We start from the raw sequence: 27,503 nt of genomic DNA on the forward strand, positions 1-27,503 counted from the left end.
TTGGTATTTTCATATGATGTAATGCACTGAAACGCTGAAACGCTTACACAAAACATTGTGATTCCACTTCTCTAATCATGTAATAATATATAAGACAAGAATACAATAGCAGAAAAGCTGAACATTTCCATTTTACTAAACCTGGAGAGCCAAAACTTAAAGGGGTTATCCATGCTTAGAAAAACATGATGCTTTCTTCCAGAAACAGCACCTCTTCTGTCCTCACTTTGGGTGTGGTTTTGCAGATCAGCTCCAATGAAGTGTATGGAACTAAACTGTAATACCACACACAACCTAAGAAGACGGGTAGTGCTGTTTTTGCAAGAAAGTAGCTGTGCTTTAACACAAGCCTATCTGTCACTCTATCACTGTGTGGTCCTTATTGCGGCTATCCAAGTAATAATACCTGGTACTAACAATGTAACTTTTATTTGCTGTTAGCATGTTCATAGTTGCCATTAAGGAACTTCCAGATGTAGCAGAAAAAATATACATATTTAACTTACCAATTGAACAAATCTTCTGAAAGCTGAGACCAATATAAAAAGCTTGGATGCCTGCATGTGGCAAAGAGGACAATCAATAGAAGCCATTGAGAGAGCGCTGGGTGATATGATGGAGACAGACTTAATAGGCTGATGATTTTGTTTTGTCTGAATTACCTCTGAGTCATCAAAAGTTTATAGCGCAGTGAAAGTGCAGTGAAAGTCCCCAGAGGTTGCGTAGCGCCAATTTCTATAGTAGGGTAGAATTTTGGTGGGCGAAGGGATGCAGGGATGCCAATACTCAGATGCTTGTGTTTTTCTATAGTGTTTTTAGAGAGTGTTTAATTATGCACTGGCTCTGCAAACAGTGCACACTGACGCAATTATAACTGGTTTACAGGTTTATATTTTTAGTTTAGCTTTTTGCTCTTACAAAAGGAGACATATTGCATAGAATGAAGACCCTAAATTTAAAAAAGTTTAAGCAACTTGGTATAAACTAAACACAAGTCAATGTGAAACTCAAATATGCAGAAATCTATTCAACTAACTAGCACTAAACACTCCTTCTAAGGAGAATTTGGTGCTTTCTGGATGCTAACCTATGCCGGACATGGATTGTCTATGGATTTTAACAGAACTGCCATGTAGTTTTAATGCATTATTTCATAGTAACTGATATTAAAAGGGGTTCCATAGCTTGTCTTGGTGCCACGTAGGCTTTACTGGAAAGATTTATTTATTTTTTTTAAAATAAGGCAAAGCCTCAAAACAGTTCCACTAGGGGTTCTATTTAGACTCTATTGTAAAATGTAAAGTACTGTAGCAGATGAACAAAAGTGCGCTCCTATCTCAACTGGGTTATATGAAGTATACAGTAAGGGCCCTATTCCACCGGACGATTATCGTTCGCATAATCGTTAACGATTAATGATCTCAAACGACCGCTATTGCAAAAGACCTGAAAACGTTCACTCATTTCCATGGAACGATAATCGTTACTTATGATCGTATTTGCGATCATTTTTTCTTCACAATTTTTTCGCTATTGCGTTCGTATCTACTGCAAACGACCGAACGACGTCTTATTCAATGCGAGCGATTTGCAAACGTTTTGCGAACGAGCAACGATAAAAATAGGTCCAGGTCTTATAAAGCGATCAACGATTTCTCGTTCGGTCGTTAATCGTTAACTGCTATTCAAATGAACGATTATCGTTTAGATTCGAACAATTTAACAATAATCTGAACGATAATTGTCTGGTGGAATAGGGCCCTAACGCCATGGTGCCCTAGGCTATGCACACACTAGCAGTTTTAATGTGATCATATACACACTACTATTTACATATGTCAGGTTGCTAGAAAAAAACAAGAACCCATAGATCATTCAATAGATTCTTTACTATAGAAAAAAGAATGGCAATATTTCTTTTATTTTTACAGGATTAATACATAATATGGCAGATCTAATAAAGCAATAATGATTTCAATCTAGTCTCATTTAGCCAGATGCATTGGGTAAGTATTGGCTGACAGGTCATTTTTAAACCTTGCTGTTGAATAATTGGCCGCACTCTGTTTTGTATTCAATCAGTATAAGACAGAATGTGCCACTACAGTATATTGTCTGGTAGATGATCATATCCTGAAGTCAATGGCACAATTGGTCAGTTAACTTTGACAACTGAATTTTATTAGGCTCTGGTTACACTGGTATCATGGGTTCTGTGATTACAATATTATGATACATTTTGACCCATTTTGTATAGGAGTCTCATAGCTTCCACTGAATTATTCCTGGGCAGAATAGCAGAATGATATTTTCACAAAGACTTTAATGAAGCACTTTATTAAATTAAAGGCAGAGTTTCATACTTATTTTCCTATGGTGTTTTGCCTTTATTTTACCTTGTGTGAACACAGCCATAAACTAAATACAGAATGAATGGATGGTTTTGAGAGTTATATAGTATGTGCTAAGATAACCGAATTGTGTGTAATGCACTCTTCTTTGAAATACAGAGAGGATGGTATTTACAACATCTGAGCACAGGCATCCGCAGTAATTTTGTTTCTCTTTTTCATGTACTGTGCTCCACTTTGGAGATGGGGACCTGACTAAAGTTGATCTGTTTTAAAAATCATGTTCTCTAGAATGCTGTTTTGGCGTTCTAAGCAACAGAATTGTGCCATTATGAACCTGAATAAAATAGAGTAGAACACTAACGCTAAATAAGTCTTTTCCAAAAAACAGGTGGAAAAGCTAATGCCATAACTAACACAAAGAGGGAATTCAAACTGCCACGAGCATGGTTCTTTGCTGCCCTGAAGCAATATGGCATGGAAAGAGTGCTAGAGTGCATGTGAACCTACATTGCTGTGCCATGTTATCATGCAAAGTGCAGTGTGCTTTATACTTAACATGCTTGTAGACTGTGACTTTGTGAAAACAGTGCCTTTACCACTGTTTTTCAATCACACATTCTGTACATACATCTTATTAACTGGATTGAAAATATCAGCATGCAGCTCTTCCTTGATGCATAACGTAGATAATCAAAAACACCTTTGGGTTACTAGCGCCTAATTTCGATGCAAAAATTTATTAAAAAATAACAGGTGTGGTCTATAATACTATGCTATATATAACAATTTTCATGGATGGTCTCAAAAGTTAATACTAATTTATTTTATCAATATTATTATACCCCTCTAAAATTAGAGATGATTTTTTGTTTTCCACTGAGCACCTGCATTGACTCCACACTGGTAGTTCCACATACAAGAACAGTAATTCAACAGTTTAACAGGGTTGTCTGGGTTGCTCTAAATATACTGTATTATCTATCCTCGCTCCCCAGTGCAAGCCTTTGCCTCATAAGCTATCATTCTGAGACAAGGGGGATGAGAACCATATTATGGTCGGCTGTTGAAGAACACATACGGGCAGGGTTTTGTCTGCATATAGGTATTGTGATATGGTACCTACCCGCCTTGAAAGAATGCCTTCCCCTTCAAGATGACAGAGAGGCAGAATGGGCAACACTGGGGAGTGAGAAATGATGGCCCTAGACATGATCATGAAAGCATTTACTAAAACATGGGTAATGTTTAAGTGTTCTGGACAGTAATGGCACCTCAGGCTTTGTTCTGCGACATTTAGTCACGGGATTAGTATATAACTGGGCACAGAATCAAACATTATATTGTCTGACCTTACAAAAAGGGGTAAAATATAGTCCATAAAAAGGGATCAACATTTTAGATCTTCTGTATTTTCTGAAAGTGTATTTAAAGGTCACTGTCCAACCTAATATTTTCGTGCCAAGTATACAGATATTGAAAGGGTTTTCCAGGAAAAGTAATCTAAATGGTAGTAATAGAAAAAAAGCTCCCAATATACTCACCTTACTGTTTTTTATATAATTCCTACAAAAAAGCCTTTAAAAATCTAATAATACATTAATACAATAATAAGAGTGCTTTACAATACAAGTAGTAGCCATTTATCACTAAATCTGGCATTAACATAAGACAGCTACTATATACAGTATCCCTAAGAAGTAGGAGAACTAGAAGTGAAACTTAGGGTAAATTGACTGCACCCCTTTAGAAGCCTCATCGGGTGCCATGTAAACAGATAGCAGCCCAATCGTATGTGACCAAGTCCATCTAAACTGTGTTTAATTAAAAAGAAATTTTACTTACAAGTACCGTTACATATCGTAATTGTTTGCAGTCCTTCATTCTAATATACATATTTTGAGAGCTTTTGTGTTTTCATGGCTTTATTTTAGATGGGACACGTCTTAACCGTTCGTTTTAGTGGTTAAATTCAGTTAAGACCTGTGCAATAAGCTGAAGTGACCCTCAAAAATATCTCACTTTCTTTATATCAATGAACAGATTGTACATGAGCTGATAAATTACACTGCCAGACACCTCTGGTGGTGACTTATCTAACCAAGACCATAAGGTTCCAGCCTGTCAAAATTTAACGTGCCAGACCTATCTTGACCCTGATTATCATCAACGTAAATTTTGTAATAGGAGTACACCATATACATTAGATTGTTGGCTGATCCCACCACGGTTGGTGGTTTCAGCTGTTTATGGCAGCTTTAGGCCTTATATAGCTTATCAAATCTCGAAAAGAAACCTCTTCTTATTTTTTACAAACCTTTGAGGCTCGGTTTGTGTAATGTATGTATAAAAGTAAACAAGTGCATGGTATTTACAATGCCTCAAGGCACTAAGAACATGGGGGGGGGGGGGGTTATCAAGTTGTCTACAGTTAATTTTAGTGTCAATTTGGCACAATCTTTGTGCAGCTCACATACTGTACTAAGATTTTAGACTTTTAAAAAGGTAGAGCCACTTTACACTACTCTGCCATGTTGATCTTTCGATCATGTTACTTTACAAGCGGAATTTATCAAACGTAACTTGCAAATTATACCGCAAATCCACAAATGCTCATAGGGATGCTTGGAAAGTAGCATGCATCTCTGCCGAGCACACGCCAGTCTGCTGCTGTGCAAAATTTATTACACAGCAGGCAACCTTGTTATACATTTTGTGCAGCACAAGCGGACTTTACACGGGCATGAGGGAAATATGCACATCACACAGACTGCTGCTTATGATACATTCCCCCACAGAGTGCAGCAGTATTTTTCGATCTATCATTGTAACTTGCTTATTACCAACTTAGTCTTAGAGGGTTTTTTGACTAGTGATTTTCTTTACAAAAGCCAAGGTATGGCTTAAGGTGTGATACTGTGGGCCAAAAATGTGCCACAATTTCACTCAAACTTCTGGAGCATTATAAGCAAACTAATAGTTGGTACAGACTCATATTGGAAAGTCTTTAAATGCGGCAGATTTATCAAACAGCCTGTGCCACAGTGATAAATCTGGCATGTTTAAAGACTCTTCTCTAAAGTTTTTATAAATCTCTGCTATTGTTTGGACAGCAGCAAGTAAGAGTACAATGCACAGACAAGTACTCATAAAAACTTTGCTAGAAACCTTTTCAGTGTCCTAAGTGGGATGCACAAATTGCCGAAACCAATTATGCGCCAATCAAAGTTTTACCAAGACCTTCTTTTAAAAAGGTAAAGTTTTCAGTAGATATTATAAGAAAAAAAAGATACTGGAGCCAGGAATACACATTTAACAGTTTTGTGGGAGAAATATTTCCCAATCACTGTCTCAAAGCCAGCATGTGATACTACAAAGACACGTTCCATCTGTTTTTAATGTAATGTCAACAAATGAAAAAATACCTGCTAGAGGAAGTTGTGAGTGATTAATAAAAATTTTCACCAAACTTCTCCTTTAATCTTTTTTATGTAGTCTATTGTCCCCCAAATGTTATACAATTCACACACTTATTATGGGAAATGCTTATAAAGTGCTTTTTTCCCCTGCACTTACTACTGCATCAAGGCTTCGCTTCCTGAATAACATGGTGATGTCACTTCCTGGATAAAATGGTGATGTCACGACCCGACTCCCAGAGCTGTGCGGGCTGTGGCTGCTGGAGAGGATGATGGTAGGGGGACACTGAGGGACACAGGGCACTGGAGGGACACTGAGCATCCCTCTGCCATCATCCTCTCCAGCACTCACAGCCCGCACAGCTCTGTGAGTCGGGTCGTGACATCACCATTTTATCCAGGAAGTGAAGCCTTAATGCAGTAGGAAGTGCAGGGAAAATGCTCTTTATGTGCATTTCCCTAATAAGTGCATATTGGGGATTTGTAAAACTTTTGGGGGACAATACAATACTTTATTAAAAATTTTTGCCGGATTTCTCCTTTCAAATATTGACTGGATGCGCAAATGTGATGTATTAAGGGTACCTCCTGTTATGCATTGCTATATGGAAAGCTGCATTCTATGTCATAGAGAGTATTTGTGACTGGCATTATTTAGGCAGGGTTATTTAGAGTCATTTTATTCTTTGCTATATGACCAGCTCATCTTATACTACATTAAACAAAGGTAGCAGTACATTCATCTACTGCCTATGGTGACATTACACCGTTAAAGCGGACCCCAACTTTCTGATAGATGAACTACAAAGATGTAATGGGTACTTCTATTATGGTGCTAAGCTACAACGTTGCTTTTTTTTTTTTTTTTTTTTTAAATAAATGTTTATAGATTTGGTATTACCCTGTTTAGTGCACTGGGGCAGTCCTTTAGCGCTTGGTGACCGAAACAGCCACCTGCCAGCTCCTCTAGTGATGCCCCCTAGTGAATATGTAGGACATTCCTCTTCAGTAATCTTTGCTACAGAGGGGTGGTGCAGTAACCTTGGGTTGCTAGGTGGTGTTAGTAGTGGGCTAGGGGTATACAAACTAGGCCCTTGCTAGGAATGGTGATGTCCCCCCCCCAGGGGTACGAAAATTAAGTTTTGAAAAGGTAGCACTGGGTGTGTCAGTGCAGGTGGGGAGCAAAAATGAACAGCATGAGTCCAGCATTTAAACAGGATAACACTTTACGAATCTTCAGTGTGATATAGTTTAGGAATGAATGTGCACAAAAGATAATCACAAAAATAGGTGGCAAACAATGTCCTTTCTCCTGATGGACAAGACAGAGGACTTGACTTGGGTCCTTGTGCTGTAGGTAGTAGGTGTTACTTGAGTGAAATACAGGTTTGCTATTTTTACTCCACGATTCGTAAAAAAGGTCCATAATTTCATCTGTAGTGCATCCACAAAAATCTTGAACTGATAAAAAAAAATTAACTAGTTTGTTTAGATTTGAACTGTGTTTTTCACAGATATCACAGATGTGAAATCCGTGATAATCCTAAACCGCACTAGGACATTTTTTCACGGAACAGATTGAGGATCCATGAAAAGGTAAAATGTGTGAATCGAAAAATAGAAATAAATGGACAATAAGTTGATCTATGATTGAGAATCCACAAGCAACTTGTGAGATGTGTGAATAAGGCCTAAGTGTGAATAGTGTTGAACCTCTTGTTTATTCAAAAGCATGCTAGTGCAACAAGCTTGGACCAGTGCAGTATGAATATGTTTTATGTAACTTGTGACATAATGAAGTAATGAGGACTCAAAGTATAAAATCATGAAATTAAGGTATGTTTTTATGTTTTATAAACTTAGTGTAATATAGGCAAGCATGTACTCAATTTTGCAATTAGGGGTTAAATGTACAATATTGTGATTTCTCCTCCATTTATTACAATATCCTAGCAACAACCTTGGTAACATTATGATCCATTAAAAGATCCCTGAATATTATTATATAGAATGTCAACTAGATCATTCACAATCAGCTGACATTTCTCTCCTCCTCACAAATGGAACAAGATTGTGTCCTGTCATTCATTTTCAGGACATAACGTTTTATCAGCTCATGCCAACGTGTCCTTCACTTAAGACTCATGAAGCCAAATTCTAAGGGTATATTCACACGAACGGTCTCGCAGCGAGATTCTCGCTGAGAGACCGGCAGGTCATGGCAGTTCCCACAAACTATATACTCGCTGCGGACGTTCAGTATGTAATTCTGCCGCCCTTAAACCCTTCTGCTCCCCCGCTGTAAGCATACATTACCTGTCCTCGCTGCACGGGCCCGGCGTCCTGCTCTCCCGTCCGGCCAATCAGTGGCTGCGGCTGGGCAACACACTGATTGGCCGGGCGGAAGAGCAGGACGCCGGACCCGTGCAGCGAGGACAGGTAATGTATGCTTACAGCGGGGGAGCCGGCCGGGAGCAGAAGGGGTTAAGGACGGCAGAATTACATACTCGCTGCGGTCGTTCAGACCGCAGCGAGTATATAGTTTGTGGGAACTGCCAGGACCTGCCGGTCTCGCAGTGAGAGACCGTTCGTGTGAATATACCCTAAAGGTGATTTCATATGTGAGTTTAGGATGACATTGTGATGCCACATATTTGAAATCAACATCAATCATGAGAGATCATTCATGTCTATCCTTGCCATATTTATTTGTGTGAGTGTACGTGTGCTCAGGAACTGACCATGAAGCTTTTTTCTTTAGACATACTGTAATTGTAAAAGGCCCTTGAAAGGTTTTAATGGGGAAAGAAAGTGTAAAATAAAATATATATATTTTATTTAAAAACATTGAAATCCATAAAAGGCCCAAATGGCAGTTTTCTTCTCCACTCACTATATAGTACAGTGGCCCCTCAACATACAATATTAATTTGTTCCAGGACAAGCTTTGTATGTTGAAACCATTGTATGTTGAGACCAAAACTCTATGGGAAACTGGTAATTGGTTCTAAATCCCCCTAAATGGGAAAAAACAAAAATTTTAAGGAAAATAAGCAGCTAACTAATATAGATACAGCAAGTCCTTACTTACAACAGTCAGAGAGCTACAAGAAACTCTAAATGTATTTCTATGTAGAGGACTGGGGCATTTTCAGGGTCCAGGTCCTGTACAGATCACATGGGGTCCCAGAAAAATAAAATGAAGCCGCCCTCACCTGGTGCCCAAGAGGCAACTCATCCTGGCCCAGGTAAAGAGCAGCACAGGACATGTTGTATCACACTGTACTGTCAGGAGGAGATACTAGACAGCCAACCAGTGCTTGCACTTCACTAATATTGGGATTTTACCAGTGAAAAGGCTACTTTCATTGGTCCATCACTTGTTTGTTTGTTTGTTTTTTTTACACGTTTCGCAGATCTGGACTGTCTGAAGCATTGTATGGGGAGTCTGGTCTTAACCCTTTAAGGACATGGCCCATTTTCGTTTTTACGTTTTCGGTTTTTCCTCCTTGTGTTTAAAAGGTCATAGCACTTGCATTTTTCCACCTAGAAACCCACATGACCCCTTATTTTTTGCGTCACTAATTGTACTTTGCAATTACAGGCTGAATTTTTGCATAAAGTACACTGCGAAACCAGAAAAAAATTCAAAGTGTGGTGAAATTGAAAAAAAAAACGCATTTCTTTTATTTGGGGGAAATGTGTTTTTACGCCATTCGCCCTGGGGTAAAACTGACTTGTTATGCATGTTCCTCAAGTCGTTACGATTAAAACGATATATAACATGTATAACTTATATTGTATCTGATGGCCTGTAAAAAATTCAAACCGTTGTTAACCAATATACGTTCCTTAAAATCGCTCCATTCCCAGGCTTATAGCGCTTTTATCCTTTGGTCTATGGGGCTGTGCGAGGTGTCATTTTTTGCGCCATGATGTGATCTTTCTATCGGTACCTTGATTGCGCATATACGACTTTTTGATCGCTTTATATTACATTTTTTCTGGATTTGATGCGACCAAAAATGCGCAATTTTGCACTTTGGGATTTTTTTGCGCTGACGCCGTTTACCGTACGAGATCAGGAATGTGATTAATTAATAGTTCGGGCGATTACGCACGCGGCGATAGCAAACATGTTTATTTATTTATTTATTTGTTTACTTTTATTTAAAACCTGGGAAAAGGGGGGTGATTCAGACTTTTATTAGGGGCGGGGGCTTTTTACTATTAACAACACTTTTTTTTTTTTTTTTTTTACACATATACTAGAAGCCCCCCTGGGGGACTTCTAGTATATACACTTGGATCTCTCATTGAGATCTCTGCAGCATAGATATGCTGCAGAGATCCATGAGATCGGCACTCGTTTGCTTTCGGCTGCTGCAGCCGAAAACGAACGAGTGCCGAGCCGAGGACGGCGCCATCTTGGACGCGTCCCCGGCCGGCATCAGTAACGGAGATCGCTCCTCCGGGACAAGGTCCCGGAGGAGCGATCTCCTCCACTAGACCCCAGGGAAACGTTGCCTCCGGTAATCGGAGGCAGCTGTCAACTTTGACAGCTGCCTCCGATTAGCTAATTAGCGGGCACGGCGATCAGACCGTGCCCGCTAATAGCAGCGGCCCCGGGCTACTCACGGCACCCGGGATCGCGGCACTTCAAAGCGGGGCCGCCGCGCGGCCCCGCTTTGAAGTGCAAGTGAGGACATATGACGTACGCATACGTCCTATGTCCTTAAGAGGTTAAAGGGGTAATTCACCCAAATTTTTTTTCTTTCAAATCAACTGCTGCCATGAAGTGCCAGAGATTTGTAATTTACTTCTATTAAAAAATCTCAAGCCTTCCAGTACTTATCAGCTGCTGTATGCCCAACAGGAAGTTGTATTATTTCTAGTCTGGAGAGCAGGAGAGGTTTTCTATGGGGATTTGCTACTGCTCTGGACAGTTCCTGACATGGACAAAGGAGGCAACAGAGAGCACTTTGTCAGACAGGAAAGAAAACACCACTTCCTGCTGGACACACAGCAGCTGATAAGTACTGGAAGACTTAAGATTTTTTAATAGAAGTGAATTACAAATCTCTGGCACTTCATGGCACCAGTTGATTTGAAAGAAATTTTTTTTGGGTGGACTACCCCTTTAAGTTACGATGGTCCAGAAAGGAACATTGTATGTTGAAAATATGTATCTTGAGGCCATTGTAAGTTAAGGGTATAACTGTATATCTCCCCCATGTATAATGGCTGTAAGTAAGATGGGACACAATTACAAGACCGACCTGTGTTCACCTGGCTGATTGGCTGGGTAAGCATCACTTCATTTAAATTAGAATGCGGGCACATTCTAATTTAATTCGGGCACATGCGGGCACTTCAATTAGCCATAGCACACAATGTTAAGTACCTCCGGGAGCTGCTGTTCGCTGAATAGTGGCCGCACAAAAACGACATGTCAGTTTTTTGTGTGGCCGCATAGAACACTGGCCGTACTGTATACAGTTTGTATACACTATGGACGTGGCTCTATAGAATCTAATGTTTAGCCACACTGTTAATAAACAGCAGCAGTGCAATCTGCAACAACAGCCATTATTTATTGAGAATATAAGTAGTGTGAACGTGGCCTAAACCTGCCCGGCTTTAGACTGTACTCTGACATTTATGCATTGTGTTCTCCAATGGCCCAAAGTCCAATTGACTTTTAGCAACACTGCAATTTCAATTTCAATTGTTCCTGTTTGATACCTGAAATTCAGTATGCTTGGAGAGTGTGAAGTTTCTTAGGGCAAATGAGTAATGCTTGTGGTTGTAAATTATTCTGCCTTATCTGGATCACTATAGTGGAAAGCCTTATGCTTCTAACAGAATATCCTATACACAGGCTCCCTTTAGGGAGATGGGAAAATATTCCTTTTGAGCAAAGTCCTGTTAATATCAGGGCAGTTTTGAAACCAATAACCAGTTCTAAACTAGGCAATTTTTCTCAGTTCAAAACCAAACCATTTTTGTTGTTGAAGTGCATGCAGCATTGCCACATTCACAATACTAGATCTTACTGTTGATCCTAACTCTTGAACAGAATGCACTTGAATCTTAGCACAACACATATGCTGGAATATTTAGTGATTATAGTTCACCAAGGGCACGATTTCTCCGTCGGCGTGGGGAAAACGGTGCTGCTGTCCTTTTTATTTTAAACCTCCATCTGGTTCCCGCATATTACAGAGTACCAGCCCAGTCTGAAGCACTAGAGGTGGGCCTGTCTGCCCACTGTGACATGGCTTTACTACAATCAATGGAGATGCATCATAGAGGGGCGGCTGTTTCCTCCCACTGGGGGGGTGGCCAGCTCACCTCTAGTGCTTCAGCACGGACCGGTGCTTGCTAATAGACCGGTGCCGTGCATGGAAACCAGGCCGCAGTTTAAAAAGACGACCATGGCACCGGCCCCAATATACGCATGTGTAACACTTAGAGCGAATGTACTTGATGGTAAATTTGTTCAAAATTTAAAAAAAAACTGTCTATAAACCTGCACAGAAATGCATGGCACTGGGTACCACAACTTTAGCAAGGTCCCTTTATTTATCTGATAAATACACCCATGAACAAATAAGAACAAAGGTAAATTGTTTGCGCAAAATTTCTAATCTGAAAAATACATTATAGTAGTGGAACCATCCATGAAAAGTTGTATTAAATTATTGTTGCTGAGTTTTTAATTAAGTTCATAATGGTAGACTTCATCTTGAAGGTTGGCTCTTAACATGGAACTGCAAAGCAAATCTGCTGTATTACCGTTAACCCATTACATATTTGAAGGAAGGAACACAAAAGCATTCCTGAAGAATTGAAGTAAATGATGTTGTTTTGTATTGCAGTACAATATCTGGAGTAGCATACCTGGACAGTATCTTAAGTTAAAAATAACTGTAAGAGCTTCTAAAACCTTATATTTCCACTTCTTGATTTCCAATATACCATACAAAGAACTCAAAGGGTAACTATTCTATGACTAAAATAATTATACTAAACATTCAATACATAAAAGCTAGAGGTCACCTAGATGCAATGACTGCGCAAACCAGATCACTGCAATTATTTGCACCTAAATCTATTATATGAATCCTTTAGTGCTTTGGGATTCTAGCTTTCTTTTGTGGTGCATTTTTAAAGCTATGTTTACTCCATTATAATAGTTCAGTAGTTACATCATTCAGCGTATTAGGGTATTTCATTAGCCAGACAAACAGATCCAGTTACATGACATAGAAATCTTAGATATTTGCACCACAGACACATTTAACCAAATATCGAGACAACCCCTTTAAGTTCAAATCTTAAAATACATTTAGGCTATGTTAACACTCCATATAAAGCAGAAATGAACACACTTCACACAAGTTTATGATTTTCAATTGCTTATGACTTCATTTTTCATTCATATTTTTCGAAGACAATTACATGTCTCGCAATTAGTAAAGTCAATTAAACGTTACATCACCCAGTGGCAAATAGTAGCAGAGTCTTTTAACATGCGTCCATGTTCAGCTTGTAGCCATCAGGACGCAGTTCCCGGACGGGAATAGAAGTCCAACTTCCATGAAAAGTACGCGACGTTTCAAGAGCAACAGCTCCCTTTGTCAAGCCTAACAGATGTGTAACCCATCACCAATAAGTACATCCCGACCTCTCGTGAGATCTGAGATCTCATTAGTGTGACGCAGTCAGTCAGGGCAGCAGGGCAGAAGTCATAAGCAATTGAAAATCATAAACTTCTGTGAAGTGTGTTCATTTCTGCTTTATATGGAATCTGAATGTGGGCTGTGGAGCTGCCTAATTGAACACATATGTGAAACCCAGTCGGTAGGATCCAATTCACATGTTTAGCTGAATGGCTATGTTCACACAACATCAAAAATAGAGAAAAGGCAGCCGATTTTGATATTTAAAAAAAGTCTGTTATTGCCGCGATTTAACTGACTGCAATGGCAATGCATTGAAGTCAATAAAAAGACGTATATCCAATGCACACAATGTATTGAATAACGGACGTTTTCACCGCAGATGTCAAAATAATGAACACGATCATTATTTTCGAACTTCTTTTGCAAACAGCGAACATTTTTTATTAGTTGTTCACACACAGTTTTTTTTTTCCCTGTTCTTACTCTGTTTTTACTATTAAATTCAATGAACTTTTCAATTGAGCCACACCAAAAGTCCAATTAGTAACCCCAAACTAGAATAATGTACAAACACTAGTCATTGCACTAAGGGGAGGCCAGGCTGCTAAATAACGTCCGTTATTTTAGATTCAAAATGACAGACATCATTTTAAACAGAAGTGAAAAAACGTTGTGTGAACATAGTCTTATTCTGTTTTGCTGTTGTACAAATCTTCCCCCTCTTCTTCTTTTTTTTTTTTTTGAATTCCTGTCCACAAAACAATATTTCTTTTATCATGTCAAAACGACCACTAAGTACTCGACTTTAAAGTCATAGATTATTACTATGCAAATACTATAGATACTGCAATATTCAACTGGAAACAACCCAAAGACTTCAGTGACAGAGAACACATTTGTTAAAGAGACATGATTCAGATAAAAAGTATATATATCTGTGGGTGATTCCAGATTCATTTATCATGGATATATATGGACCGGAGACACTGACATCTATATCTGTATGTCATTTTCAAGAGTTTACCTAACATGAAACTTCCTTTCACGGAGAGATGTCTGATAAGCACACCAAGCAGGTAGAAGACCATAATAAGACATTCTCAATATCATATTTTGGTAAGTACATAAACCGTACATATAATCATACAAAAAAAAAAAAAGAAAGAAAAACTCCACACACATCTTTATCTTGGAGGTCTCAAGGCAATCAGTAAAAGTATGTTTTCTTAAAACAATAAGACAAAAGACAAAACCTATGTGAAATAACGATAAACCTATCCCAAATATTAAATTCAGCAAAATGTGAGATAAAAGGGGAAAACATTACAACATACATATGCCTTTAAAATTTCATGTTTTTATCTACAGTAATTCAAAGTATAGAAATGCAAAGTGAATTTATGCACAGTGTCATTCATTGCATTACTACATGACATTACCATACATATTAACCAATCAGCTTTCAGTAGAATTATTGGTTTGCCAACAAGTAAGAATTTGAAAAGTTCAGTTTACTCGAGGTCCAAACTTGTGCTTCATGCTGATTAACAACAATTCATGCCTTCATTTAACCACATCTACACACTGAATTGAATGCTGGGGGTCAGTTATAAGACAGCATATAATGGTGCGTCAGGCATGAAACTGGCACATAATAGTCAGCAAATACAGTGAAGACAAATTATCAGATTAACCAGACCTGTAACTTCTGATAACACAATCTACACATTTTTTTTAACATTATCACACCTAAAATACTTAGGTTCTTTTTGAAACAAAAGTATTTACCATCATATTTTTCTTTTTAACTAAAAAGGCTTTCTTCAGCAATAATGTATCAGATGAAGTCTAATCATTTTGTTATTTTTGTCATTTTGCGCAAGAAAACACTTTACTAAATTGACATAATTCTTGTCAACATTTCTGGTCTAGAAGTTAAAAACACAAGTTCCAGAAATCCAAAGTAAATGATAAATCCATAGGGTATATTTACACCCCCGATTTTGCAGAAACTTCTCCAACTGGCCCATTTACCTGGTTTGGAGAAATGAATGCGCTTGCTACAGAGACAGCTCCATTCATGTGTAGGGGGCAATTACAATTGAGCCCTAGCTTTGGCCGCTATAACAGAAAATTTATTAAAACATCTATTTCACATTTTCAATGGCTTTGGAATTTGGGTCAGAAAACCTTATTTTGCAGTCCAATAACCATTAAAAACCGTACTGCTCTGTTTTCCACTCATATGTCCCCTTCTGTGTATACGAATGATGCATTATCAGCTGTAAAGTTGATATATAAAATATATGAACAATAAGGGGGAATTTATCATCCTGCACCTATGTGTAGATCAGCAAAAAGGTGCACATTTTTGCACAAAAGTTTACGCTTCTCTGTCAATCTACATCCTGTCAATCCAGTGTGGGACACTGGGGCAGGTTCCGTCTGTCTTGATAAGTCTCCCCCTATATGTTGTTACAGTATGCATTATGTCAATAGACATTCAGAGGACATTGAGGTAGGTAACTATTGATATCTTGGGAGTTTTTAATACTCCTCAACTTAAGCGAAAACTTTGCATTGTGTATGCAGGACTAATATAATATACTAATAGTGAGGACAGACAAGATAACTGAGCAGAAAAGACAAGTATAAGTAAACACACATCTACACATGAAACAAGAGAAGATTAGAAAATGATAATATGCATGCAGAGTTTACAAACCGTGTCTTTAGGGTGGCCCAATAAGTAGAAATATGGGGACCCATGCTTGTCACTTTTCATGCACATGGAGAGACTGGAAGAAGGTACCATTCCTAAAGGAAGGGGAGGAACAGCCTAGGACCAATCATTAGAATTAACAGAACAGTGACACAAAGATATAGAACTGTTGTTAGCAAAGAATTCTTAGTATAATTAGAAAAGTTACAGGAATATCTCTAAGAAGAGGTAGACTTTGTATTTATAAAGCATGCAAATATTAATATTAGTGATAGCCAAGATTTTATTTGGGTTATTTAAACAGCACAATAATGTTAAATGCATCTGTAAGTATTTTGGAAAAAAGTAGAACTTTTTAGTTAGATGCTATGTATTTGTACCAAGAAGCCAGAGGGTATTTACTCAGAAAACGCATTCTAGGCTTTTCTAGGTTACATTGACAATGGATGGTAATGGTGAAAAAAGAAAAGATAAGAAACAGATGTTAGAGCACAGGTTTAAAGTGAATATTCCACATGAGAGTAATCTTATGAGTTTCAATGAATAAACAGTATGCAGTAGACTCCTATGCGCTCTCTAGTGGTGACTGTAGGAAGCTACATTTCTGTCATGTCTATGTAGGGGATTTGTAGCTCAGTGTTAGGAAACTTTAATGTCTTTTCACTGCAGTCAAGGCTTCATTTTCTATCAGGCATACTCTCCCATCAGATCTGACACAGCTATGAAGTTCTACAACTGCTGCTCAGCAGTACAATTGTCTTACAGTGCTATACTGTTTATACTGGTTTTATGACTAAAGTCAATATGAGTTAAGAAAAAATTTGGAAAACTGTTGGCTTGGCCTGTGGCAGTCAAACCAGAGAAGGCTGGAAAGCCCTCAGGTCTTCCAGTACTTATCAGCTGTTGTATGTCCTGCAGGAGGTGGTGCATTCTTTCCAGTCTGTAAAGCAGGAGAAGTTTTCTGTGTGGATTTGCTACTGCTCTGGACAGTTCCTGTCATTAACAGAGGTGTCAGCAGAGCGCACTGTGTCAGACTGAAAAGAATACACCATTTCCTGCAGAACATACATCAGCTGATAAGTACTGGAACACTTGAGATTTTCTGACACCAGTTGATTTGAAAGAAATTTTGAATAACCCTTTAAAGGAAAAAAAAATGGATGGTAAAAACTGATGCATTTGTATCCCATTCTGCAGCATCAGTTTTCCATTCACTTACATTTAAAGAAAAATTGACATGGAAAGAGATGGTTGACCATGTTTTTTTTATATATGCATTAAAAAAAAAGTTATAAAACAGATATAGTAAGACGGATGCAAAAATGCTGTGTGGCACGTGCCTAAGAATTACTTTAGTAGGTTAAAGAACCTTCCATTCTGATGTCAGTGTCAAAAATAATAAAACTGTGTCCTTTTTAATCCTTTCATCAATGATTATTAATATAAATTCTGATTTTTTTTTCACCTTGAACGTGACCTTTTAACATTTGCCATTACAAAAGTAAACCTTAATTAAATATCTTATTAAATCAAATTTGACGGCTACAGATTGAAAAAAAAATAAAAAATAATGGAGACCGGCAGCGGTTTTGCACATGGAAACTAGGTTGTTAAAACGTTTTAAGTACTTGGCACATGAAGAATTACGATGGTCTTGTTATAATTTATACCAAGCAGATGTCGTCATGGTAACCACCACTTCCATAACTCTTTATAGTGGAACAGTAAAAAGGCTCAGGATAAAAGTAATTGAGCATGCATCTATTCACAGTATAGCCTACAATGTTATGCTATGTCCTGCAGCATACGTACAGGCAATATTATCTATAGGCATGAGCAAAGTACAGCTCCAAGTATGTCATGCTGAAAGAAGAATACCTGGCATCATCTCACTGCAGGCCATGTAACTGAATCCTGATCAGATGCAGAATAAATGTTTACATACAATAACTCACAAGTGACAACTTTAATTGGAATCTTTACTTTTCTTCTCCATCTGGTGCAGAGCTTCTAGCTACAGTACATCTTGTTTCTGCAGAGTTTGCCATCCAGACACTTACAATTGCAGCAGTTCCCCACCCTCTAAATTAAAGGGGGTTATCCAGTATTAGTAAAATATAGCAGGGTATTTTTTGTGTGTGCTCTATTGCTTCAGTGTGAATAATAGACTGGTCTATTGAAATTAATGGGTACTCTGCAGATAATTTTTTTTGCTAATACATTGCTTTAACTACTTGCATTCATTTTTTAATATAACTTTATTAAACTAAATGTATACTTTTTGTAACAAAAAAACTGATGCTGAAGAATTGAAAAACTTAGATGCTGTAGGAATCTTTCACTTTCTATGTATGGTGCTTAGTCCCTAATGGGTCAGGGTGGCTATACACACTGTAAATGGATGACAGCTGAAATACACATGTATGGGGGCAGAGGTTGTGAGCAATTAGTTTAAAGGAGAACTCCGGCAATTTTTTTTTAATTAAAGTATTGTATTGTCCCCCCCCCTCCCCCAAAAGTTATACAAATCACCAATATACACTTATATATACACATAAAGTGCTTTTTTTTCCCGGCACTTATAACTGTATCAAGGCTTCACTTCCTGGATAAAATGGTGATGTCACAACCCGACTCACAGAGCTGTGCGGGCTGTGGCTGCTGGAGAGGATGATGGCAGAGGGATGCTCAGTGTCCCTCCAGTGCCCTGTGTCCCCCTGCCATCATCCTCTCCACAGGTGGCCACAGCCCGCACAGCTCTGGGAGTCAGGTCCTGACATCACCATTTTATCCAGTAAGTGAAGCCTTGATTCAGTAGTAAGTGCAGGGAAAAAAACTGTTTGGAGGAGATTTATCAAACAAAGTGAAACTGGCTCAGTTGCCCCTAGCAACCAATCAGATTCCACCTTTCATTTTCCAAAGAGCCTGTGAGAAATGAAAAGTGGAAACTGATTGGTTACTAGGGGCAACTGAGCCAGATCCACTTCACACCATGTTTGATAAATCTCCCCCTTTATGTGCATTTCCTGTAAGTAGTGTATATTTGTACATTAACCTCTAAGGGACATATGACGTACCCGTACATCATATGTCCCCAAGAGGTGTTCAGAGTGGGGCCGCGCGGCGACTCTGCTCTGAACCGCCGCAGTCCCGGGTGCCACGCCAAAATGGCGCTGACCCCAGCTTGGCACTTGGTTGTTTTCGGCTGCAGCAGCCGAAAGCAATCAAGTGCCGATCTCATTGATCTATGCTGTATAACTATATAAAGCATAGATCAATGGGAGATCAGGGTGCATATACTAGAAGTCCCCCAGGGGGGCTTCTAGTATATGTGTAAAAAAAAAAAAAAAAAAATGTTAATAAAAAGCCCCCTCCCCTAATAAAAGTTTGAATCACCCCCCTTTCCCCATGTTATAAATAAAAATAAATAAGCATGTTTGGTATCGCCACGTGCGTAAACACCCGAACTATTAATTAGTCACATTTCTGATCTTGCACGGTAAACGGCGTAAGCGCAAAAAAATCCCAAAGTGCAAAATTGCGCATTTTTGGTTGCATCAAATCCAGAAAAAATTTAATAAAAAGTGATCGAAAAGTCGTATATGCGCAATCAAGGTACCGATCGAAAGAACACATCATGGCGCAAAAAATGACACCTCACACAGACTCCTAGACCAAAGGATAAAAAGGGAATGGGAATAGAGCAATTTTAAGGAACATATATTTGTTAACAATGGTTTGAATTTTTTACAGGCCATCAGATAAAAGAACAGTGATACATGTTATATATCGTTGTAATCGTAACGACTTGAGGAACATGCATAATAAGTCAGTTTTACCCCAGGGCGAATGGCGTAATAACAAATACCCCCCCAAAAAAAGAAATGCGTTTTTTTGTTCAATTTCACCACACATTGAATTTTTTCCTGGTTTCGCAGTGTACTTTATGCAAAAATTCAGCCTGTTATTGCAAAGTACAATTAGAGACGCAAAAAATAAGGGCTCATGTGGGTTTCAAGGTGGAAAAATGCAAGTGCTATGGCCTTTTAAACACAAGAAGGAAAAAACAAAAACGCAAAAACGAAAATTGGCCCAGTCCTTAAGGGGTTAAATGATAGCCATCCACAAATTTTTTGCAGTGTGTGAACATAGCCTTTCTGTGTTTTCTATACACTCATGGTATTGAGCAAAATACTGAGCAAAAATACTGTGTGTTAACATAGCCTTATACAGATCAAAATACAGCGGTACCTTGGTTTAAGAGCGTTTTGGTTTAAGAGCTCACAGTTTTTCAAAACTGTGACTTGGTTTAAGAGCATTGCTTTGGTTTAAGAGCTCCCTGTCCTGGGTGGGAGCGCGAGAGGGGGAGGGACATGGTCTGCATAGTGGGGTTTTGAGCACTGTACTATGACCCAGGAAGTCTCCCTCAACTTCCAAATCATAGCAGGTCCACTTCAGGCTGGGGCTCACATCAGGGGACAGGACTGTGGAGGTAATCTCTTCATAGCTGTAACCCCTCTCTCCCCGGACAGAGAGTGCTGCATGTATTTGCCCACATATGTCCTGCTCATTCCTTCATGCTTCCTGCAGTCTCTGTCAGCCCTTGTGTTTTCCATCCTCTATATTACTGTACAGTTACTTATAATATCACATATTCTGCTGTTTCTGAATGTTTGTTTCATTTGTTTTACATGTTATTCAGAATAATAAATCATTATTTTTGGAGTGTTGAACCAATTGTCTGCATTTCTATGCTTTCTTATGGGAAAATTTGCTTTGGTTTAAGAGTGGATTTGGATTACAAGCACGGCCCCGGAACGAATTATGTTGGTAATCCAAGGCACCACTGTACTGTTTTTCTGACACAGATATAGATTTGAAATGTAACACTAGCCACAGTGACCAATAGAGGGTGTTTAAAATAACTGCATAGTATTTACATGTAACAACCATACTACTAGAATATGGCATAAGCTGCTATGCACCCATATTATGGTTATGGTAACTTTTCAAATGCAGGAAAAAAGTTTTATGAACATAAATATATATTTAGAAATGACTCATGGCAGAGTTATTTACAAAAAGTTATTGTGCTTTCTTGAATTAGTTTTCAGTGAAAGTAGGACAGTAATCTACTTTCATCAAAGCTTGTGAAAATAAAACGCTACTAACATTAGGAACACGTAAACTGCATTTTACTTCGTATTTCAATGCAGTAAAAGCGCAGCTAAAGACAGAGGACGCCACATATTCACAATCAGATAAACATTTCAAATTGTATTTTTTTAAACTGTGTAAACCCAGAGGATCTTCACCACAGGCATCAAACAAGAAGATGAAATTGATATTCATAGTTCCAGCATGACATGATCTCTCCGTGTATCACCAATCCAAGTGGAAGTAAATAGTCTATGAATATTTACACAAGTAGAATATCATACTATGTATGACTGCAGACTGAGGCATTTTCCCATTATACACAATATTAAAAGAAATGAATATTGACCCATTTCTAGTTTATTACTCTGCACATAGCGGCAGAATGTGAATGTCTTACAGCTTTTGGCTAGGAAGAGGAGAAAGGTAAGCACTGTACACTTTTAGGCTATGTTCCCATGCTGTATAAACAACAGTCGTTCCCCATGAATCGCCATTGTTTAAGGCTACCTATAGCTGGAATTAACAATCGTGTTTACTAATTCTGGCCGTAGGGGAGCGTTAAACAATGTGGGAATTCCCGTTGTTTATATCTTATGTGAACATAGCCTTAGGGTATGTTCACACTGAGTAAAACAGGCGGAATTTCGCCTGTCTCAGTGTGTCATAGCCAGTCTAAGGGAGAGCGCTCGCTCCTCCACAGCCACCGCTCTCCGCCCAAAGTAGTGACATGTCACTTCTCTGAGCTGAGAGCGGCGGCAGCAGAGGAGCACGTGCCCTCTCATTCACTCACAGCGGAACACTAAGCATTGAATTCCGCCGTATTTGCTCAGTGTGAACATACCCTTACACTATAAACAATGCTGTTCCTGTATGTAATTCCCCCCCCCGAACATATCTGTATTAGGATAGAGATAAACCTTGTGTGCTGCTTTTGCAGTCATTTTATATAGCTGATCTCAAGAGCTCCCAATTTCTGTATGTACCAACTGAAATGATAAACCATTACCATTAAACTGCCAAATGCTGATACCACTGGAATGTCCTGGTCACAAAGTTATTAGTCTATGATAAAACAGAGGTATATTCTAGTTTATTGTCACCCAATTGTCTGGAACCCAACAACTCAATAGTGTACAGTTACTGTGTACTTTATAATAATCCAAGCTAATCAAAATTACCCAGAATGATTTTGTGTGTCAAGCCCTGTATTATATGTGGTTAGGGGGTTGTCCGGGCATTAAAATTTGTTTGGGTGGCATAGTAATAAACAACAATGTACACTCACCGGCAACTTTATTAGGTACACCTGTCCAACTGCACGTTACCACTTAATTTCTAATCAGCCAATCACATGGCGGCAACTCAGTGCATTTAGGCATGTAGACATGGTCAAGACAATCTCCTGCAGTTCAAACTGAGGATCAGTATGGGGAAGAAAGGTGATTTGAGTGCCTTTGAACGTGGCATGGTTGTTGGTGCCAGAAGGGCTGGTCTGAGTATTTCAGAAACTGCTGATCTACTGGGATTTTCACGCACAACCATCTCTAGGGTTTACAGAGAATGGTCTGAAAAAGAAAAAACATCCAGTGAGCGGCAGTTCTGTGGGCGGAAATGCCTTGTTGATGCCAGAGGTCAGAGGAGAATGGGCAGACTGGTTCGAGCTGATAGAAAGGCAACAGTGACTCAAATAGCCAACCGTTACAACCAAGGTAGGCAGAAGAGCATCTCTGAACGCACAGTACGTCGAACTTTGAGGCAGATGGGCTACAGCAGCAGAAGACCACACCGGGTGCCACTCCTTTCAGCTAAGAACAGGAAACTGAGGCTACAATTTGCACAAGCTCATCGAAATTGGACAGTAGAAGATTGGAAAAACGTTGCCTGGTCTGATGAGTCTCGATTTCTGCTGCGACATTCGGATGGTAGGGTCAGAATTTGGCGTCAACAACATGAAAGCATGGATCCATCCTGCCTTGTATCAACGGTTCAGGCTGGTGGTGGTGGTGTCATGGTGTGGGGAATATTTTCTTGGCACTCTTTGGGCCCCTTGGTACCAATTGAGCATCGTTGCAATGCCACAGCCTACCTGAGTATTGTTGCTGACCATGTCCATCCCTTTATGACCACAATGTACCCAACATCTGATGGCTACTTTCAGCAGGATAATGCGCCATGTCATAAAGCTAGAATCATCTCAGACTGGTTTCTTGAACATCACAAAGAGTTCACTGTACTCAAATGGCCTCCACAGTCACCAGATCTAAATCCAATAGAGCATCTTTGGGATGTGGTGGAACGGGAGATTCGCATCATGGATGTGCAGCCGACAAATCTGTGGCAACTGTGTGATGCCATCATGTCAATATGGACCAAAATCTCTGAGGAATGCTTCCAGCACCTTGTTGTATCTATGCCACAAAGAATTGAGGCAGTTCTGAAGGCAAAAGGGGGTCCAACCCGTTACTAGCATGGTGTACCTAATAAAGTGGCCGGTGAGTGTATACTTTCATGAACCCCCACAGCTGCACCACCAATGCTCCTGGCCTACTCTCATTACCGCTACTTCCTAGTAGCTCATGATGCATTGTCCTCATGGTAACTGTACCATACAGCCAATGACTGACTGAGGCGAGACAACTCTGCAACAAATTAACAGCACTGTAGATTTAGTTGTGTATATGCAGCATTTTAATCCTCTCTTAAAACATCCCTTCGCTTCCTGAACACTTTAGATAGCTATTGGTCATGTTCAGGTTATATAATTACAACAGTAAGGGATTAATGTCCATGACCTAGTAATAGACATACTATATATTATCCGTATCTTAAAAAATTGATGCTGAAGAACTTGGATGTTATAGGACTCCTTCACTTTCTATGTACAGTATGGTGCCTAGTCACGATGCGATTGGTTAAAACAGGTTTTTAGGTGGGGAATTACAGTGTAGCAACTGCATGTGAACAAAGTCCCACATGCTAGTGGTAGGCAATGGCTGAATGGTTTTGTTGCATTGCCAGCAAAACAATATGTGAGCGAGACATTATCTGCATGCAGTAACCACACTGTAACCACACTATGACACCCTACCATTAGGCTATGTTCACACATAGCGATTAATTAGTGATATTTTCCAGGAAATTGCACAATCACAAAAAAAAAGCAATATTTTTCCCTGCGATTTTGTCAGAATCACTGCAAAAATATCACCAATTGATGCTAAGTAAAAGTCGTGTGTATCTTACTCTGTGTACTGTTAAGTTTTTTTTGGCATGGGGGGAGGTTGTTATTGCTTTGACTGCCTGCTATGCATTGATAAAAGTGTTTTTTTTTTCTAAACACCAGCACCAGGAGACAGGCTGACCTCAGAACTGGGCACGACGTGAGGAGCTCTACAACATGGTGCCAGAGGTTCAGGGGCGGCAAGGTGTGGATACAGAGTCACTTTAAGATGGCCATACACATAGGGCTTTGACTGGCCACAATATGGTCCTATGGAATCATTCATATGAATAATTACGCCAACTGATCTGGGAGGTCACGATGTGCTTCCACAAAATTGTAAATAGTTGGCCAATCATGTCAAACACTGGTAATTTAGTTAGCTGAAAAAAATCTGCTAATATCCCCAAATATCCTGGAAGCTTAAAGAGAAACTGTCAGCTACAAGTAAAGTCCTAAACTGCTTACATGGCTACAAAGTACGTAAGCTCCCTAATAGAAACTATGATTGCTAAACTTAAAAAAAAAAAAAATTAACTAATTTCAGCACAGTACTGAAATTAAAGGGAACCTGTCACCTCGGGTAGCCCCCTGAACCCCCCTCCCTGGACAGGGCCACTGATACATACCTCCTCCTGCTGTGGAGATCTGGCCGCAGCTCATCTGCACACTCAATATGCAAATGCCGATGACCATAAGGAGTCACTGCTCCAGTGATTTCCTATGGCAGTCATACTCATGCTCATTTGCATATTGAGCACGCAGATAAGCCGTGGACAGATAGATCTCCCTGGTGGGACTGGCATCAGGAAAGGCAGGTGGGTATGTATCCGGGGACCTGTCCAGGTGTGAGGATTTGGGGGCTGCTGCCCGGGTTGACAGGTTCCCTTTAAATGGCCATCACTCCTATGAGTTTATGTTTGACAATACAAGTACACATTTCTTGAGCTCACCAGAAACACATCAGATAATAAATACACTTTCATATCTACAATACTACCATTTTATTCCCTACATTAACTTCCCATTCCTTGTATCTCTGACATTAGCAGAAGCACTAGTTGTACTTCAGTATGCTTGCTATCAGTGTTTAAAAACTTTGAACATAGTGTAATAGTGATATCCTCTGGACCGTGGTACAAATGACAGAGCACTCTAACTTCCATTTCACTCAGATGCCAGTAGTCAGTGAATGGTGTTTGTACTACATGAACACTGTGCGCTGAATAGCTTTTTATTTCCTACATTAACAAGTTAAGGCAAAATCTATGCATAAAATGAAATTTCCCAAAAAAATTTAAAATCATGCCTCTTTCTCTAAATTGTTTTACTGCATATAGTATATTAGGAAAGTGAAAACCCACCATACTCTGGGACCTGCCCTGTTCCACGCTTTAGTAACAACTTTACTCTTCTTCCTCCTGACTTGATGAGTTCTATTGCTCTTGCATGTGTCATGTCTCTTGTGCTTTCCCCATTGATTTCAATAATTTGATCACCGACCTGTGGGGTAAAAATAAAATATGTGATAAAGCAGAAAGTTTAATAAAATGCGCCTTTTTAATAAATAACATTTTGCTAAACGTGTTAGAGAAATGTCAGCGAAGTATCAAGGCAAATGTGTTGTGATGCTTCACCAGCTGCTGCAGAATACCATACTACATCCCAGATGCTGCAGAACATCATGCCACACCTCAGCTGCTGCAGAACATCATGCCACACCTCAGCTGTTGCAGAACATCAGGCTACAGCTCAGCTGCTGCAGAACATCATTATACACCCCAGCTGCTGCAGAACCCAATACTACACCTCAGCTACTACAGAGAACATCATGCTACACCTCAGCTGCTGCAGATCATAGATCATGATTGATGGGCTCTCCGTTCTCAGTGCGGACTGAGATTGAGGCCTAAACCTACTGCAGAGCTGCCCACATCACTGTGTCGGGCCGGTCATTCTCCTCTCCTGTTGAAGTGTGTTCCCCCAGAAGCCACAGCATGTGTAGTACTAAGTGTTGAAGACGCATTGGTTCACTTCTATGCTCTGGAGGTGCTGTTTAGTGTCTGTGTATGTGTTGTGAAATGACATCACACACAGATGCTATTAAACACTGCAGCCCCCAAGTGCGGACATCACGCCGTTCTAAAAAAGCGATACCACATGTAAAAATAAAAATAAAATTACCTAAAACACTTATTTTGCAAAATAACATTTTATAATAAAACACAAAAAGTGACATATTTCCTTTTAATGGATATCATTGTTGAAATTTGAATGTATTTATAGAGGCATAAAAGGCAAAGGCAAAGGCAAAGGCAAAAGGCAAAGATAAACAGAAAGTAAAGCTTTGAATTAGCTTTTTTCAGTCTTTGGTGTGTTTATAGTGAATAAACATAGGAACAGCTTAATAAAGCTTAAATGAGTCAACACCTATACCTTTTTTCAAGGCAAACTGAATGGGAAAAAAGCCAGATGACCACTACTCACATATAACATCTACATAAACATCTAAACAAGCCCAAAATTAACATTATGCAGTGCACACAGTTAATAAAGCAATTCATTTCTTTATTAAGAAAATCAGCCTGGTCTCCACCTCACTCCAACATACGTTTCATACACCACTTCCTCAGGGGTTAATGAGGTGAAAGCAACAACCAGGATATAAATATGCAGAGCTATAATTATTACAATTCTGGGCTTAATTAAGAATGTGGTACCTAGCATGAAGTTTTATAAAATGGCGAAGCACCCTGGAAATCATGGAAGTGACACTGGAAGGGATAATGTGTGCCTGATTAACTACACCTCCAGACCTGATTGACCAATAAGTAACAAGGGAGTGGATTTCTATCCTAAACCAAAAAAACCCCCTAAAGAATCTATGGTAGGAACCTGGTGTATACAGTACGCAAATTTTTTGTCCAAATTTTTTTTATATAT

The 27,503-nt window shown here is 39.2% G+C and overlaps 1 protein-coding gene across 6 annotated transcripts in view; it reads right to left on the bottom strand.

Moving 5' to 3' along the window:
* The window catches only part of MAGI2 (membrane associated guanylate kinase, WW and PDZ domain containing 2), a 673,341-nt gene that overhangs the window by 13,014 nt on the left and 632,824 nt on the right, over window positions 1–27,503 (bottom strand). For 4 of the 6 annotated variants that reach the window (XM_069978196.1, XM_069978177.1, XM_069978169.1 and 1 more), the window contains one exon: window positions 25,925–26,063. In XM_069978196.1, coding sequence (XP_069834297.1) covers window positions 25,925–26,063 — 139 coding nt within the window. Of the gene's footprint in view, window positions 1–16,183; window positions 16,298–25,924; window positions 26,064–27,503 lie in introns of all 6 variants that reach the window. The other 2 variants (XM_069978186.1, XM_069978201.1) reach the window with 2 other exon arrangements.

The sequence above is a fragment of the Dendropsophus ebraccatus genome, chromosome 1 (assembly GCF_027789765.1).
Source record: "Dendropsophus ebraccatus isolate aDenEbr1 chromosome 1, aDenEbr1.pat, whole genome shotgun sequence".
In the NCBI taxonomy this organism is placed as follows: domain Eukaryota; kingdom Metazoa; phylum Chordata; class Amphibia; order Anura; family Hylidae; genus Dendropsophus; species Dendropsophus ebraccatus.